The 18178-nt window shown below is 36.8% G+C and overlaps 1 protein-coding gene across 2 annotated transcripts in view; it reads right to left on the minus strand.

Annotated features, from left to right (window-relative positions):
- Nucleotides 1–363: 363 nt before the first annotated feature.
- CNTNAP5 (contactin associated protein family member 5) overlaps nt 364–18178 on the minus strand; it is a gene marked incomplete at its 5' end in the record, with an annotated part of 904555 nt that continues 886740 nt past the window's right edge. For both annotated transcript variants that reach the window (XM_082630066.1, XM_082630065.1), the window contains 3 exons: nt 364–660; nt 2890–2961; nt 4567–4785. In XM_082630066.1, the coding sequence (XP_082486192.1) occupies nt 464–660; nt 2890–2961; nt 4567–4785 (488 nt within the window). In that variant the 3' untranslated portion in view covers nt 364–463. The remainder of the gene's footprint in view (nt 661–2889; nt 2962–4566; nt 4786–18178) is intronic.

Raw genomic sequence — 18178 nt, forward strand, 5'->3', positions numbered from 1 at the left:
CTAGCATCTTGTTTTGGTACCCTGAGTTCCCTGGTCGGAGTGGACTTGAAATGGGGGAGGGTGTTGAGGATGACCGTTTCATGCCGAAGTCACAGAGCTCAGGTTCAAGGTAAGCCTGAAAGACTTAATGGTTGCAGAACTCAAGGCTGCATCTTAGAAAGTGGAAATATGGAACTGAATATGGACATGTGTAAACATGTGTCCCTTCCTTGTCTAAAGTAATCTGTCTCTTGAATGATCGTTTTCACCATTATAACTGTGTCACAGAGGAAGGCAGTTGCCATAGCTGCCTGGTATTCTGAGCTGGTTCGAGGGGATAGATGCTGTGGTGAATGCAGGTATGTTCCAAAACTAAAAGGAGAACAGAGAAAGAGAATGACCAAAATGAAAGATAGGAGAAAGAGGAGAAGGAGAAACCAAAAATGAACAACAAAGGAAGAGTGTGAGGTGGTCCTGCAGTTTTTCAGATGAAATATTCCCGCTTACACTCGCTCACTGTGTTTTGCAAATCAATGTCATTTCTAAAGGAACTGTCCAAATTTTCCGGATATTCCTTCTCCTTCATCTGGTTGGTACGATGTGACTGCTTATGCTGGTAAAGGAAGCGACTCATGATGCCGATGATGGAGAAGATGATGAATATCACCACTGCTATTACTCCTGTTGAGAAAGAGGGGACAAGAAAGAGAGGGAAATTATCACAGATCATCTGATCAAGAGAGAGAATTCAATGTAGACAAGAAAGGCACTTAGGAGAAAGAACCAAACAAAAAACAAACAAACAACAAACTCTGCCGCAGGTCCAGAAATAACCACAGGCTGAAATGCGTTCAGGCTTCAGTTACAAAAAAAAATCCTCTTTCAGGCTAGTGAGTGCTCAAACCAGTTTCAATTAGAGGAGGTTTTATTTAATGGACTAAGAAAGCCATCAAATGGATATGGAATCAGACTAGCAAAGGATCTCTTAGTAAATTCCTTTAAGACCTGCTTTAAAGAAGGTGTCTGAATCATTTTTATTTAACACATTTCTTTGTCACCTTGCAGATAAGTGTCTTAGAACTACTTTAGCATCCTAGAAAATATGTAGATATCTCACTTCCCAATACATGCTTTATGGATGTAAACTTGTTTATGGTATATTTTTGCTTTGCTAAAAATGTTTTACTAATAATGAAATGCTTACTAAATATTCAGGGCATTCTCCCCTGCTGTGCACTCTGCAAGGCATAGGCTCGTTTGAAGATGGTACTCCTCTGTCCTCCAGAGTCAACTGCAATGGCAAACTTCTGCCCTGTTGTGTCAGATACTATCCTACTTTGATTGTATGTGATTTTACGGGACCTATTTGACAAGCTGTCCTCATTGACCCTAAGGTCTTATCCCTACCTTTGCCAGGAAGGCTCTTGAGAAGGGAATAGCAAAGTCAGAGTAAAACCAGGTAAGTTAACAAACCTAGAAATAAACTGGATATAGTGAGTGATACCCAGGAATGGGCTGCAGCATTTAGAGATGAAATACAGAACCACTTTCTATTCTATTCAGGGTGGGAGGCAGTGAACCTCCAGGAATTTTTCTCAGGGGTTGGGATGAATTTCCTGTCTTAAACAGGCTCACAGAAGCCTGTACATGGGTGGGAAAAAGTCAGCAGTCACAAAAGTCTTTTCTCCATTTGTCAAATGAGAAATTATAGGAAGAGAACAGGAACCAAATGGTTTCCTATATTTCTTGTCGCCAAACAAAAATCAACTTGGACTCTTTACCCTGAAGTAGATATTCAGGTCAGACATTTGAAGAACTTCCTTAAGAAAAGGGTGTGTGTGTGTGTGTGTGTGTGTGCGTGTGTTTCCTCACAACCTTATTGTAACAATGCACTTCTGTGCTCTCTTTGCCATTTGTCCTCCCAGCCTAAAACACTACTCACTGGTTCTATTGTTACCTGTTTCCCCTTCCCACCCCACCTTGCCCCCACCAAGCTGTGAGTTCTTGCAGGGCAGCATCCATGTCTTTCATCCTTGTATTCTTGTACTTAGCACTGGTCCTGACCCATAGTGGGGGTTCTTTCCATAGCAGTAAAATAAATGGCTACTTTTTATTTTTAAGAGCAGAACTTCCTCTGGTGTGAATTAGTCCATCTAGCCTGCCAGAAAGCAGAGATGGGGCCACCTGTGAGGACCATGGTTCTCAGATGGAAATGAATTCTGTCTCTCACAGGCATCTTACATTAAACAAGTTTGGGAGTCATTCTGTGTTGCAAGGCCCAGATGGAAAAATCAAGCTCCTGGAGGCAACAGCTAAGCTGAGGCAGAATACAGAGCAGTGAGGCCAAGAGGCTGTGAGAAAATGGAAAAGCGATGGGGGCGGGAGGGAGAGCAGAGCTCACAGCAGAGTGGACAAGAGCTTCCTCTGTAATCGTATGTACTGCTAGATGGGAAATTACAGTCCCGTGGGCTTCACCGTGCTCATTAGATCCACTTGGTGGAGAAAACCCAACAACACTACAGCTTTGCCCACCTGTCTGCCCCAATATGGCATTTTCCCATATGCAGTTTTATTAGTTTGCTTTGTGCTTTAGGAAGAATGACAAGTGGATGAGATCAACAGGATGCACGCTGCCTGTCTCGAAGTAAATTATCCAGCTGTTGACTATGCGCTCAGCTGCCTGGTGGTTCAGGGAGGGATCCCTTCATGGAGCTGCTGGTGCCGGGCTTGGAGGGGAGGGTGCCTTTGATCATCCCAGCATGTGTGATTATTCATGAAAAACCTCACGTTCTTAGATCATGCAGGGTTCTGGGTGCTGGATAGCCACACCAAGGAAGGATTCAGGTAAGTTCCTCCAGAACACAGAACCCCTGATGTCTTTTCTGCTTTCAGCCACAAAGAATGGTTTACCTCCGATGAGAGCCGAGTCATTTTGCACTGCGTTGGTGAGTGGTTCCCGCTCATCTGTCTTCCCAAAAAGATCTGAAAGGTGTAAAAGACACTCAAAGTCTTAGAAGGAGATCTGCAATATGGCGTTGTGATGACACACCTGTGTATTAGACCAGGTGCTCTCAAATAGTTGGCATTTTGGAAGGAAGCCAAACATACCCAAAAAAGCATTTGAAGTATACTGCTTACACCCCATAGTTTCATGACCCTGTTCGTTTCTATGTAAGTTGTAAGACAAGAGGTTAAAAGACATGATGGTGGTACTCTGCTCGTATCTGCCTTGGCCCACAGCTTACCTCTCAGCCTACCCTTGAAGTCCCTTTATTCTTTGCTGGACAGTTCCTATGCATGTCAATGACGTCTTCCCTCAAGCACACCTGCCTCTGATTCAGAGGTTTCTTTAATTACAAGATATTTCTGACTCCATTGGCAGGAAAGGGCAAATTTCTGGTGAATTAGCACCCCTAAGAAACCCTCACACATTTTACTATATGTGCATTAACATATACGGTGTAAAAAAAACAAAGAGCATCAAGTTTGAAGGCGCATAGACCTGGTTTCGAATCCTAGCTCTGACACTTATTGGTCTGGTGACATTGAGCTACATACATTTTTAAATAGCAATCTGCAAATGTATTAAAGGGGATTAAAGATCCTATAGGTATGCGTATAGTGCACATAAAATTGTCAGGACCTATAGCACCTCTCATTAGTATTGCTGTATCATTTAATCCTCAGGAAATGACTACAACATGGTTATAATTTTTTCCAATCTCACAGATAAGGAAATTATATCAAAGCCATTAAGTAACCTGCCCAAAGTTCTGTAGTTCATTCATGGAAGATTCAGAATTCCAATCAAGGGTTGCCAAGTGTCGTATTCAGGTTCTTTCTAGGATACGTACCTGACCATTGCCAAGAAAACACCAAGATTGGTGATGAGCATGCAGCAGCAAAACTCTATGCCCTTTCTTTGCTTGTAATTCATAACTTATCTGGCAATTGATGACCACACCTGATTAAAATAAATCCTAAGAACACTCCAAGACACCTAGAATGACAGTGACTAAGAAAAGGTATTTCAGGAAGTGGCAAAATAAGAGAAGGTATATGGATGGTAGTCCTGTGGGACTTTCCTTTTATCAAGGAAGGTCGCTTTTAATCACATGAATTGTATTACTGATAGATCAACAACCAGCCTGCCTTCCTGACCCCTAAATTCCTTAATCCTTAGTGGAGCAACCACTTAAACAGTAGTGAATATATATATATATATATACATTTTCAGATTGTTATTCAAAAATGTATGTAACTCAATGTCACCAGACCAATAAGTGTCAGAGCAAGGATTTCAACCCAGATCAATGTGCCTTCAAGCTTGATGCTCTTTTTTTAAATAACATATATGTTAATGTACATACAGTTAAATATATACACATATATCTATTTCTAACTACTCATTAAAATTAGGATTATCTAAACATATTAAATATCACTAAGAAATCAGTCATAATTCTTAACCACCTGTAATCATACAAGGTAACAAATTGGGTAATATTAGCCTTTAGCCTCGAAGCTTCTTGAAGACATCAAAGTAGCACTGGTGTGAGAAGTTCCCTTGAGTATTTTCTTGCACACCTGATGAAGAATGCACCGTGGTCACTGCATTCACATCCGAATCCATCATCGAGCCACAGCTGGATTCTGTCAAGATCCCTTGGATGGTTACAGGTGCAGTGGTGGCATGGCGCAGGGCTGCCTTCAGTGGTGCTATATGGTTGTATTGGACTGAAGCCAGACAGCCAACAAAACCCAGGGTGTTTGCTTTAGCAACTTCAGAATCCAATCCAAGATTCTCTGCAACATGAAAGACAATCAGATTTTTTAAACTATGCTCCATATCTACTTTAAGTAATGTCTGAAATTACAGAAATTACCTCGTTATTTTTTGAATAAAGGAAATTGTCCCCCATCTCTCTTTATCTCCTCTTTCCAAACTCTACCCCCACTACCAGTGTCAGTATATCAACTACATATCATAGAAAATTGCTAGGGCTATCTTGCTTTAAGACAATGTTTCAAACTTCTAAATTTTCATTCATGTATTTTATGAACTGTAATGAATATTTAGTAAATCTCTTCTACACTCTAGATGTTTTATAAAATTTAGATCATTATCTCCATCACCATTTATTTATGGATTCTGGTGATTAATTCAAGCGTACTACAAAGCTCATTACAACATTTCACTCAAAATGATAACAAGAAAAAAATGAAAAGAGGAAGACAGAGCAGTTAGAATTCAAAGTGGTCCTCTCAGAAATTTATCATGTTTGGTGTTTTAAGCAGCTTATATACACCGACCTTCTAGTCAAGATTTTCACATGCTTAGTTCTGTCCGTGGTACTGATCAGTGAGCGTGGATTTTCTATGACAGAAATCAATCTCTCAAAGTATCATTGAGTCTTTATAAAAGATAATGAGACAATCATTTATGATTCACGACAAGATCAAATGTCTCATTGTCTTCAAGATTTGTGGTAAGATTGTTCAGTAGCCCATTTCTTTATTTTAACAAGGATCATTTGGACAAATTGCTGTGATGCAATTACATAAAACTACAATACGGGATTAACCTTTTTTCCCCCCTTTAAGGCATAACAGTTTCAATAGACCTAGATTGTTCAGATAGATATTTTATTATGATAATCTGTTTATTTTCTGGAAGAGGACAAGGACATTCCTCTCTATCAGGTAAAGTATAATTTATTTCCATCATAAGTGATCAAAGAGTGCTGCCAGGGATCACCAACAAAGCACTTTGTTGGCCACATTTAGGGAAGACATATAATGGACATATGGATCAAAATGAGAAATTAACATCCTTTAGCAGTGCTTTTTCTAGTTTTGTCCTCATTATTGTCTCCCCCTTCAACACCCATGTTAACCTTGCTAATTTATCATCCCTCTCTGCTTATAGGAAAAGAAAAGAAATCATGCATTAATTTTATGTGGCTATTGTAACAAATTAGCACAAACTTAGACAGTATAAAACAACACAAAAGTTTTGTTTTACATCTCTGCAGAAGTCTGATACAGGTCTCACTGGGCTAAAATCGAGCTGCTGTCAATCTGCATTTGTTCTAGAGCCTCCAGAGAATAAGCCATCTCTTTGTCTTTTCTAACTCCCCCAAACCACCTACATTCCCTGGCTTATAGCCCCCTTCCTGTATCTTCAAAGCCAGCAATGTTGCATTTCTGTGTATCTTTCTTCCAAAGTCACATTTAATACTAATTCTCTTCTTTTGTCCCTTCTTCCACTTTTAAGGACCCTCCTGATTGTACTGGGCTCAGCCAGATAATCAAGGATAATCTCCCTATTTTAAGGACAGCTGGTTAGCAACATTAATTCTTCTTTGCCAGTTAGCTTAACATATTCACAGGTTCTGAGGATTAGGATTTGGCTATTTTTGTGGGTCATTATTCTTCCTACCACTCCATTCTTCTTGAGATTCTGTGAGAACTTTCCAGTTAATGATAATAAAAATCTAATAGAGATGTGAATTGACACTCTTCAAGTGTGTAAGAACATGGGGCAGGGGTGGGGAGGAAACTGTGGTCTTCCAAATATTCCTGTAAATATCCTACAGTGGTGGTACATATTTGTTACATACTCATGAAAGCATCATGTATGCCTATTTCTCATTCTATGCTTACAAAGACTGAGATTATGAGCATAAGAGACTGCTCAAACACTGTTATGCAAAAGTCTTCCACACCAAAAAGCTTTAATTATGACTAAGTGCTATTTGTCGAGTGCCAACAGAACTCAATGTACCCTAGTGTAATTCAGAATGCACATTAGCTACTGATTGGTAGTTTTCAAGGGATAGTGTTAGAGATCAGAAGTATTTACAGAAGGAAGACAAGAGAAGGGAAGCATAAACTTGTATGAAGATTTTGCCTTGTGGGATTTCAAAGCAGTGGAAAGTGACATGTCACTGCAGCTATGCCTTAAGGGTCTAAGTCAAAACTGCCAGATCTTATTCCTAGAATTCAGTTAAAAAGAAGACTGTATTGGTGACAAGGTCTTTGAAGGATATCGTTATTCTGACCACTATGAATCCAAGTTCCAGGTAAAAGAATCGGCACATGGATAAATAGGGGGAAATGTCAGAAAATGACCACCTCTCTTTAATGTAAGAAATGTTTTGGATCAAGTCTTATCTCTAGGAAAGTTAATTTATTCTAGATGTATAAAAAGCATGCAAACCTTGAGAGGGTTCTGAAAAGAAATGAAGAAAACAAGAGTCCTTGATAGCAGAAAATACTCTCAGTATGAGGCCTGGCATAATGATTTCTCAGATTCTTACATATATGGAGAGGCAAAAAAAAATGTTAAGATGGTTCCAGATTATATTTACTTCTTATAAATTTGTTACCTAATATGTGGTAAGAAACAGTTGTTTGCTAAAAATGCATTTGTTCAATAGTCAACACCTATTGGGTACCTACTATATAATAATGCAATATTTTTTAAATGATTGAAATGTGATTGATGTACAGTATTATGTTAGTTTCAAGTGCACTATAGAGTGATTTGAGATTTGCATACATTATGAAATGATCACAATGATAAATCTAGTAACCATCTGTCCCCAAACAAATTTATTACAATATCAGTGACCATATTTCTTATGCTGTATATTATATCACCATGGATTATTTATTTTATAACTGGAGGTTTGCATCTCTTAAACCCATTCACCTATCTTGTCCACCCTCTACCTGCCCCACCCACCCCTCTGGAAACCACCAGTTTTTTCTCTGTATGACTGTTTTCATTGTTTGGTTTGTTTGTTTATTTTGTTTAGTTTTTAGAATCCACATAATAAGTGAGATCATATGGTATTTGTCTTTGTATGACATTTCACTTAGCATAATACCCTCTAGATTCATCCATGTTGTAGCAAATTAGGAATTTAACCATTCATCTATCCATGGGCATGGGCACTTAGGTTGTTTCCATATCCTGGTTATTATAGATAATGCTTCAATGACGTTGGAGTGTATAGATCTTTTCAAATTAGTGTTTCTGTCTTCTTTGGGTAAATACCCAGATATGAAAATGCTAGATCATATAATAGTTCCATTTTTAACTTTCTGAGCAATCTCCATACAGTTTTCCATAGTGGTTGAACGAACTTACAATCCCACAAAAAGCACACCAGAATTCCCTTTTTTTACATTCTCAACAACACTTGTTATTTTTTGCTCTTTTTGATAACAGCCATTCTGACAAGTGTGAGATGGTATTTGATTGTGGTTTAGATTTGCATTTCCCTGACGATTCGTGATGTTGAGCATCTTTTCATGTTTCTGTTGGCCACCTGTATGTCTTCTTTGAAAAAAAAAAGTCTATTCATGTCCTCTACTCATAGTTTTAATATTTTGAATTGTGTTCCAAAAACTGTATATTTTGGATATTAATCCCATGTTGGATATATCAATTGCAAATATTTTCTTCCATTAACTAAGCTGCCTTTTCATTTTGTTGATAGTTTCCTTTGCTGTGCAAAATCTTTTTAGTTTTATGTAGTCCCATTTAATTATTTCTGCTATTGTTTCACTCGCCTGAGACAGATCCAAAAACATATTGCTAAGACTGATGTCAAAGAGTGTACTTCCTTTGTTTTCTTCTAGGAGTTTTATGGTTTCAGGTCTTCATTGAAGTCTTTAATCCATTTTTAGTTTGTTTCTGTATATGATATGAGAAATTAATCCAGTTTGATTCTTTTGCATATAGCTGTCTAGTTTTATCCAGCACTATTTACTGGAAAGATTTTTCCCATTGTATATTCTTACCTACTTTGATGTGGATTAATTGACCATATAAGTGTGGGTTTATTTCTGGGTTTGCTATTCTGTTCCATTGATCTGTGTGTGTGTGTGTGTGTGTGTGTGTGTGTGCTGGCACCATAATATTTTGGTTATTTTAGTTTTGTAGTATAGTTTGAAATTAAGGAGTGTTATACCTCCAGTTTTTTTTCTTCTTTCTCAAGACTGCTTTGGCTATTCAAGGTGTGTGTGTGTGTGTGTGTGTGTGTGTGTGTGTGTTTGTGTTTCCATACAAATTTTAGAATTATTTGTTCTAGTTCTGTTAAAAATGCCACTGTAATTTTGATAGGGATTGAACTGAATCTGTAGATTGCTTTGGGTGGTATGGCTTTAATAATATTCATTTTTCTAATCCATAAATATAGTGCATATACAGAGGATTTTTTTGCATCTACGTTCAGAGGTTACAAGTTTGGCTTGTAATTTTCTTTTTTCCTTTTCCTTTCTTTTCCTTCCTTCCTTCCTTCCTTCCTTTCTTTTCTTTCTTTCTTCTTTCCTTCCTTTCTTTCTTTCTCTTTCTTTCTTTCTTTCTTTCTTTCTTTCTTTCTTTCTTTCTTTCTTTCTTTCTTTCTTTTGTGTGTTCAAGTCTTTTCTGGTTTTGATATCAGTGTGATACTCACCTCATAATATGAATCCAGATGCATTCCTTCTTCTTCAATTTTTCGGTATAATTTGAGAAGGACAGGTGTTAACTCTTCTTTAAATATTTGGTAGAATTCACCTTTGAAGCCATCTGGTCCTGGACTTTTGTTCATTGGGAGAATTTTTTTAATTATTTAAAAAAAAATTAAAATGATTCAATTTCATTACTGTTAATTAGTCTGTTCATATTTAATATTCTTGATTTCAGTCTTAGGAGATTGTAGGTTTCTAGGAATTTATTCATTTCTTCTAGGTTGTTCATTTTACTGACATATGATTTTTGTAGGTGTCTCAGGATCCTTTGTATTTCTGTGGTGTTAGTTGTGACTTCTCCTCTTTCACTTCTGATTTCATTTATTTGGGACCCCTCTCTCTTTTCTTCTTGATGAGTCTGGCTAAAGGTTTCTTAATTTTGTTCAGCTTTGCAAAGAACCAGCTCTTACTTTCATTGATATTTTCTCTTTTTTTTTGGCTCAGTTTCATTTATTTCTGCTCTGATCTTCATTTCTTTCCTTCTACTACCTTTGGGTTTTGTTTCTTTTTCTAGCTCTTTTAGTGTAAAGTTAGATTGTTTGAGATTTTTCTTATTTCCTGAAGTAGGCTCGTATTGATATAAAATTTCCTTTTAGACCTGCTTTTGCTTCATCCAATAGAATTAGGATCACTGTGTTTCCATTTTTATTTGTCTCCATGTATTTTTTAAATTTCCCCTCTGATTTCTTCAATGATCCATTGGTTGTTTATTAGCATGCTGTTTAGACTCCACATGTTTGTGTCTTTTTGTATTTTTTTCTTGACTTTTAGTCTCATACAGTTGTGGTCTGAAAAGATGCTTGATATGATTTAAATATTCTTAAGTTTATAGAAGCTTATTTTGTGGCCTAACATATGATCTATCCTGGAGAATTTTCCATGTGCCCTTGAAAAGAATATGTACTCTGCTGGTTTTGGATTAACTGTTCTGTATATATCTATTCATCTATCTGGTCTAATATGTCATTTAAGACCAGTGTTTCTGTATTGATTTTCTGTCTGGATGATCTGTCCATTTATGTAATGGGGTATTAAAGTCCTCTATTATTGTATAACTGTCAATTTCTCCCTTTATGCTTGTTAATATTTGCTTTATTTCAGTGCTCCTATGTTGGGTGCATATATATTTATGATTGTTATAACTTTTTTGTTAGATTGATCCCTTTACATTAGGTATTGTCCTTCTTTGTGTCTTGTAACAGTATTTATTTTAAAGTCTATTTTATCTGATTTCAGTATGCTACCCTAGCTTTCTTTCATTTCCATTTGCATGAAGTATGTTTTTTCTATCACCTCACTTTCTGTGTGTGTCTTTAGATCTGAAGTGAGTCTCTTGTAGGCAACATGTATATGTGTCTTGTTTTTTTATCCACCAAGTCACTCTATGTTTACAATAATTGTTTTTAAAATATTATTTATATTTCCCTTCCATGTATATGCTATTATCATCCAAAATATACAAGTGAAGAAGCTGACACTATTAACATTAAAATATATACAGGAGCTCATGTGGCAAAGTTGAGATTTAAACCAAAGTTTTCATGACTTGAAATGCCAAACTCTTTATGTAAGCTATGTTGCCTCCCTAAAAACCTTCCAAAAATATCCTAGGTATTTTTGTAAGATACTTTTACATAAATTAGCTAAGAAGAAATAGGTTGCAAAGACTAAGGAAAGCACAAGTCATTCTAAACTCTTGATTGTATTAAAAATAATGCATTTTCTAAGTCATTTTATTCAATTTTTAGGTTATAATTGCATTCAATTTATAAGGACCTAGGCAAGGGAACTATTGTATGGGCTGAGCTACAAAATAAATATGGAAGACAAACTTAACAGTGAATATGGCTACTCAGAAGTGGTTGAATGAGAATGCAAATAAAGGCCCTACCACTGGAAAATGCCACTGTTCTCTTTCTCATTCTTCCCAAGGTTTTCTGCTAACATATAAGAGTCCCATCCAATCAGGAAGAACTGCAAGGTTTCTCCTTATATAATATATACCGTCTCCTTGAGAAACCACAAATATCTTACAAAGAAAATTTCTTATTTGAAATTGACATAGTTTCTACCTCCCAACACACTTTAAATATCACTGAAATATCACTTCTGATTCTCATTAGAGTCTATCTCCCTGCCCTCAAATATTGATGTAGAAGCAGCATGGTGTGCTGAAATAGCATGGATTGGAGGTAGGTAGACCTAAGCTGATGAGTTATGCCCTTGAACATATGACTTGTATTTTCTCATTTCTGAGATTTGTCCACTGTAAAATAGTGATAAATAGTACTGACAACATGAATTGTGGTGGAAATAAATATAAAAAGCATGATTCCTAGCTCAGTGCCTGTACATGAATTTATTATTATCATCATCATCATCATCATTATTCTTCACACTACTCTTCCAAAGAGTTCCAAAAACCTTTGCCTAGATTCAAGCGCCCTCAACATGCCCAAGTAATATTGCATTTATATGAGAAAACTAAGATGTAAATTTTTATGTGCTTGTCATAAAGACTAAACTTTCATTTCATACTGACTCATAACTGAATATATGTAGTACTAAAACTTTGAATGACTCAGTTGGTTAAGTTAGTATAGACTAACTTCTTTAAGCATCTGAAAACTTGACTATCTACATTAATTTGCAAACACTCATTCCTTCAAAGCAAAGCTATGCCCCTCTGTTAAAACTAGTGGATTTTTTGATGCCAAAGAAAATAGCACAGAACCAATGTTAGCCCTAGAATGTGCAACATTTTACACAGTCACAATTGTTTGACACAGAGAGTGAAAGAGCCAATCCAGGCAGGTTTTTTTTTTTCTTTTGGATATTAAAAAAAGAAAAAGAAAAGATCAGCAATTTGCTAAGAACAGACATTGCTGTAAGATGTAGTATGAAATTTGCTATATGTCAAAAGCCATTGATGACATTTGAAACATGAAGTGTCAAAATACAAGTCATGCAGACCCACACAACCTGGGCTTACGAGAGAGTAAAATGTACCATCACGAAACATAAATAAAGAACTTGATATTAATGGAAGATATAAGTGATATATACAAGTAAAGAGTATTTCCCTCAAGAGTACTTTGTGGCTTTCGGTAATAGAGAAACAGTCTGAAATTTTAACTATCGGGAATATTCATGTCTCTCAAATAAAGCTTTTAATCCTGAAAGAGGAATGTCAAACTGTATTAAAAAAAATACTTGGCATTTACTTAATGCTTTTATGCTTTTCATGGTATGCACATTTGTACAGCCTATGTAAATATTCATCCTTGTAAAATAAGAAAGTGTGAGATAATTATACCTAATTACCAGTTAGGAAAATTAAGACACAAGGTCAAGTAACTGTTTAAAGCAAATTACCCAGTCCATGACCAATCCAGGTCTGATACCTAAGTCTCTTGTATTCTGTCCTTCTTTTCTCTGTTATGCCATTTTTAGTAACTTTCTGTAGGTATTGATTGTTGATAAAGCGAAAAGAAACCTCACCTCCATAGCATGACTTAGAGCCCTTCACTAGGTAACTCCCAGAAACCCAGCCAGCCCCATCTGTGCTACATAGAACCGAACTTCTCACTCTTCTCTTAATAGGTGCACATGTTCTCTCTGTCTGGAAGGCTCTTCAGTCCCTTAACTACCTGGATAACATCCGCTCCTTCTCTGTTAGACCTACATCTATTTATTGGTCACCTATGAGAATCACACTCTGTGTGAGACAGTGGACTTACAATTGTCAGCTAGCAGACATATTTAACAGACCAGCAATGATTTCAGGCAGTAAGTCTTATGGGAGGAAGGCATCATTGTGGCCCTGGTATCACAGAAGAGAACCCTGACACAATCTAGGACAGTGGGGATCAAATTTAGTATGCAAATTAATTTTCCAGGGAAATGTATGAAAATGCATATCTTTGAATCTCATTCAATAGGTCTGATGTGGAGGTATCCAAGAATTTGCATTTTTAAAGCACATTCCTAGACACTTATGATACGGATGGTTCAGGAACCCCACTTTGAGAAACATTAATTTAGGAAAGATGGTCTGGAAAACAATGTATTTGGTGATCAATAGACAATAATCATGCATGAGAGGGTGGGCAGAGTGTTCCAGACACAAAGCAAAGCCTATACAAAGGCTAGACTGAGAAAGTTTCAAACACTAAATAATCAAGTTAACTCTACCTTAAAATAAGGCAAAAGACGATGTTGAAAAGATAGACAGGGGGCAGGTGGAGTTAGGAAAGTATTTTCTCCATGTTCCCAAGGCATTTGCTTACTTCTAAGGCACTTCTTTTATTTCACCATTATGTTTACAAGTCTGTCCTTCAACAAGACTGGCAGATTCTTGCTTTCAAGAAACCTGTCCCTTTCTAATTTCCAACCCCACCAACTAGGACACAGTGCCTAACACACAGAGCATTTTGTAAACCATAAAAGGAATTAATAAATAAAAAAATAAATGTTTCCTAATATCAACAGTAATGCAGCCTTATCAGGGATGTTTAGATATATTTAAAACTGTATTCTGGCCATTTACAAGCATTTAGTTTCTTTACTTTACATTCACACTCACAACACATTATGTGGAATTCTCTTTGATGAAGCCCAATTCTGATGAGAACTTCATTAATATTTCCTGCAGCTCTGCCAATGGTACTCATCGAATATTTCTCTTCATTATTCTAAGTATTTTGTTACCTAAAGCTAAATAAATAGTTTCTATGGAACCTGAGTGACCCTGTAAATTTGGTTGCTACATATCACAGTGTCTATTCTGTTTGTAATGGCCCCATAGGCTTAAAGGGTCAGAGCCTGTAGTTTTGTTCATCACATTACCAAGGAGATGCCTGTCAAATACTGCATGACAGCCTCCTTATCTTCAGGTCTCTGGATCAAAGCTCCACTCCAGACAATCCATTTTATGATGAAGTTTTCCTTATTTGCTTACCACTAACTGCCAATTTACTAACATAGTATTTGGGGCATAGACGTTGATAAATACATTCTTTTGGATGATTAAATGGGTCTCAATTGCACAGGATTAGGCACATAGTAGGTCTTCCATTACTATTCTTTAAGTAAAAATATATACATACACATAGATAGACAGACAGATGGATAGATAGATAGGTAGTTGATAGATAGATAGATAGACAGACACTAATATTACAAGAAACACACAAAAATAACCAAGTTGATTCCGTCAACAAAATTCTACCATTTGAGAATTCATTATCTCCAGTGAATAGCTCATGGGCTCAACTATAGTTTTCATTTTTAAATTGGGTTCCTTAGTTACATGTATTACATAAAAGCAGCTCTATGGATATATGACAATGACTACTGGATCGGTAAAACCTTAGCAATATATCCAAATTTAAAATTCTAGATAACATACTCCCTATGCCAATTCTGCTTATTTTCCACAGAAAAGTCACTTTTCTGACTTTTAACACTGGGATGCTCAAGTTGACGTATAAACTCATTCCTTTGGGATTTAAAAATACAAAAAAAATTCATTGTAGGTTGCTGATTATTTATTTGATGTGGGCCCAGAACTAGATAACTCACGTGTCTTGATTTATGTTGTTTACTCTGTTAAAGGAAATGAGCAAAAGTAGAGTCCCACATGTCCAAACAGAGAGTGTTTTAACAGAGTCCAAAAATAACCTATAGAAATATATTCTACTCTGTTATGGAATTACTAGCTGTGAAGTTAAAAGAAGTACCAAAAGGAGTAAAAGCCATACTGAGCACCTCCAGTGATCTGATGTTATTTCTTTTATTGTTTACAGAGTTAGGCATAATGCATATTTTATGAGGAGGCTTTCTGCTGCAAGTAACAGAAAATCTAACTTGCAGAGACTTAAACATTACAGGGATGAGTTATCTCAAATAACAAGGAGTTTAGAGACAAGGAGAGCTCTGAGCATGGAATTTCAGGGCTTCTCCTCTTTGGCTGTCTCTTCCTCAGGCTGGAACAAGGTGGTCGTGCAGTTCCGGGCATCACATCTAGACACAACAATGTCCAGAACCAATACATAAATACATAAACAAATCTGCCTCAATTCTGTGTTTTGTTTTTTTTTTTAAGAATGGAGAATCCTTTCTCAGAACCACATACACACAGCTGCTCTGAAGACTTCTTCTAATTAGCTAGATTGTGTCCCAGGTTTATGCTACTCCAATCACTGGCAATGGAGAGGGACCACAAGCATTTGCTTAGATCAGCAGTTTTCAAGACTTGTTTTTAGTCTCCAGATCCATTTTCACTCTTAAAAATCTTGAAGAGGTTTTGGATATCTATATCTGTTTTGGACCTGTCAATATCCATTGTGTTAGAAATGAAAACTGAGAACATTTTAAAAGAATCCACAGTACACATTCCATTAGCCGTCTAAGTGGTGATATAATCACACATCTTGTAGCCTCTGAAAAACTCCATTCTGCATGCATGAGAGAACACGAGTGACAAAGTTCATTAATATCTATTATTAAAATGAAGATAGCTTTGACCTCGTGGATTCCCTGAAAAGGTCTCAGGAGTCCACCCTCCCAATGACCACAGGACCAAACTTTGAGAATCACTGGCTCAAACCAACCAGGAGGAATCCTCAGGGATTGCAGATGAAGACAACATTCCCACAAGCACATGAATTCATAGAGGAGCATGAATGCTTAAATAAAATTGGAATTCTGTTAGGAAGGGAAAAATAAGTCAAAGTGGATATTGGGTAGGTAATCAACACTGTCAGTTGCATACATATAAGACAATCTCTGGAAGGAAGGAAAGAAGGAAGGAAGGGAAGGAGGGAGAGAGGGGGGAGGGAGGGAGGGGGAGTGAGGGAGAGAGGGGGAAGGAAGGAAGGAAGAAGGAAAGAAAGAAAAAGGAAGAAGGAAAGAAAGAAAAAGAAGAAAAGAGAGAGGGAGGGAGGGAGGAAGGGAAGGAAAGGAAGGAAGGAAGAAAGAAAGGTATTCAAAAATAAATTCCTTTTAAACTGAATATATGTGTGTGTGTATCCACCCCTCCCACCATACACACATTCAGTTAAAAAAAATAGTTATTTTTGACCAGTCATATATTGACCTCTGCAAAAATCCTCATGTCTAGTTTGAATGTCCTAAATTTGGCTGCTCTGTATAAGGAAAAATAAGCTATTCTATAGGGAATGAATGGAGACCAGCCATGGGTAATATTGATCAATGTGCATAGCAATGACTGGTCCTTGGTTCTGGCAGCTGATCTTTCTAGGAACCAAACCTTCTGTGCTGCTCCCAGGCCTGGGGGAAGAAGAGATGGCATATTTGTCTTTTTGTGTCTAGATTATTATCCAATATATAATTGGTAATTATTATATTAAATAAAAATAACTCATTCAAATATTTCTAACATGATCACAAAGCAGCCTCTTCATCTCTCTAAGTCTCAGATTCCTTATGGGTAAAATGGACCATTGTATATGCCTCGAGGTTTGGTTTACAGGACACATGGTGTGGCAGAGAATAAGCTCCACTCTCCAAAGATGTCCATGTCTGAATCCCCAGAACCTGTGAATATGTTACATTACTTGTCAAAAGAGACTTTGATCATATGAGTAAGTTAAAGGCCTGGAGATACAAAGATTATCCTGGGTTATCTGGGTAAACTTAATGTGATCATAAGGGTCCATATAAAGGGAGGCAGTCAGAAGTAGGAGATACGACGACAGAACCAAGAGGATCTAGTAATTTGAGGAAGAGGTTACAAGCCAAAGAATGCAAGTAACCACGTAAGTAGGAAATGGAAAGGAAACAGTTTCTCCCCTGAAGCCTCCAGAAGGAACACAGCTTTGCTGGCACCGTAATTTTAGCCTCATAAATTTCACTTAAAACTTCTAACCTCAAGAACCGTATGATAAATTTACCTTGCTTTAAGCCACTGATTTTGTGATAGTTTGTTAAAGCACCAACAGGAAAATAATAAACATAGGAACACTCTTTGAGAATGCTAATGCGGTTCTACTTTCTACATTTAAAACATGCCCAGAAATTAATATTTTAGTGGCTATTAAACAATGATAATTTTCTTGTTTATATATTTCTATTTAATAAATTTAGTCATTGTAAACCATCTCCACTTTGTGCAGATCCAATATGCATGAATTTCAGTTACCATGATTTAAGTAACACCAGTCCTCCAACAACATGATTCAAGTTTCAGTGACTATGATATAAGCATAAGTAATAGTGCATAAAGTACAAACTCTGCTGCTAGCTTTTCAGTCCACAAATTAACATGTAAATAGCAGATGTGCATCATGATTAGTAACCAATCACATCATTTCTTTCAAAGTCTGTGGTAGATTGGCCACTGTGCCATTGCTGACTTAATTAACACACAGACAGCAAAGTGTATAGTTGTGTAGCTTCTTTGTATCTGAGTAATAAACCCATGTGACAGTTTACAGAAAAATAGATAACCCAAAGAGGGAATTGGTCAACAAAGATGACTTTGCAGCAAAGAAACAGAAAGTGAGAGCACTGGAAGAGAAATTCAAATGTAAATAGATTTATAGAAGAAATAGCTGGCCATGGAAATGCTGACACTGACACAGAAAGACTCTAGGTCTGCAGTCACAGGAAATTAGCAAAGGTGATAGGAATCAATATAAATGAGGTGGTTCAT

The sequence above is a fragment of the Mesoplodon mirus genome (assembly GCF_964341445.2).
Source record: "Mesoplodon mirus genome assembly, chromosome: 8".
Classification (NCBI taxonomy): Eukaryota; Metazoa; Chordata; class Mammalia; order Artiodactyla; family Ziphiidae; genus Mesoplodon; species Mesoplodon mirus.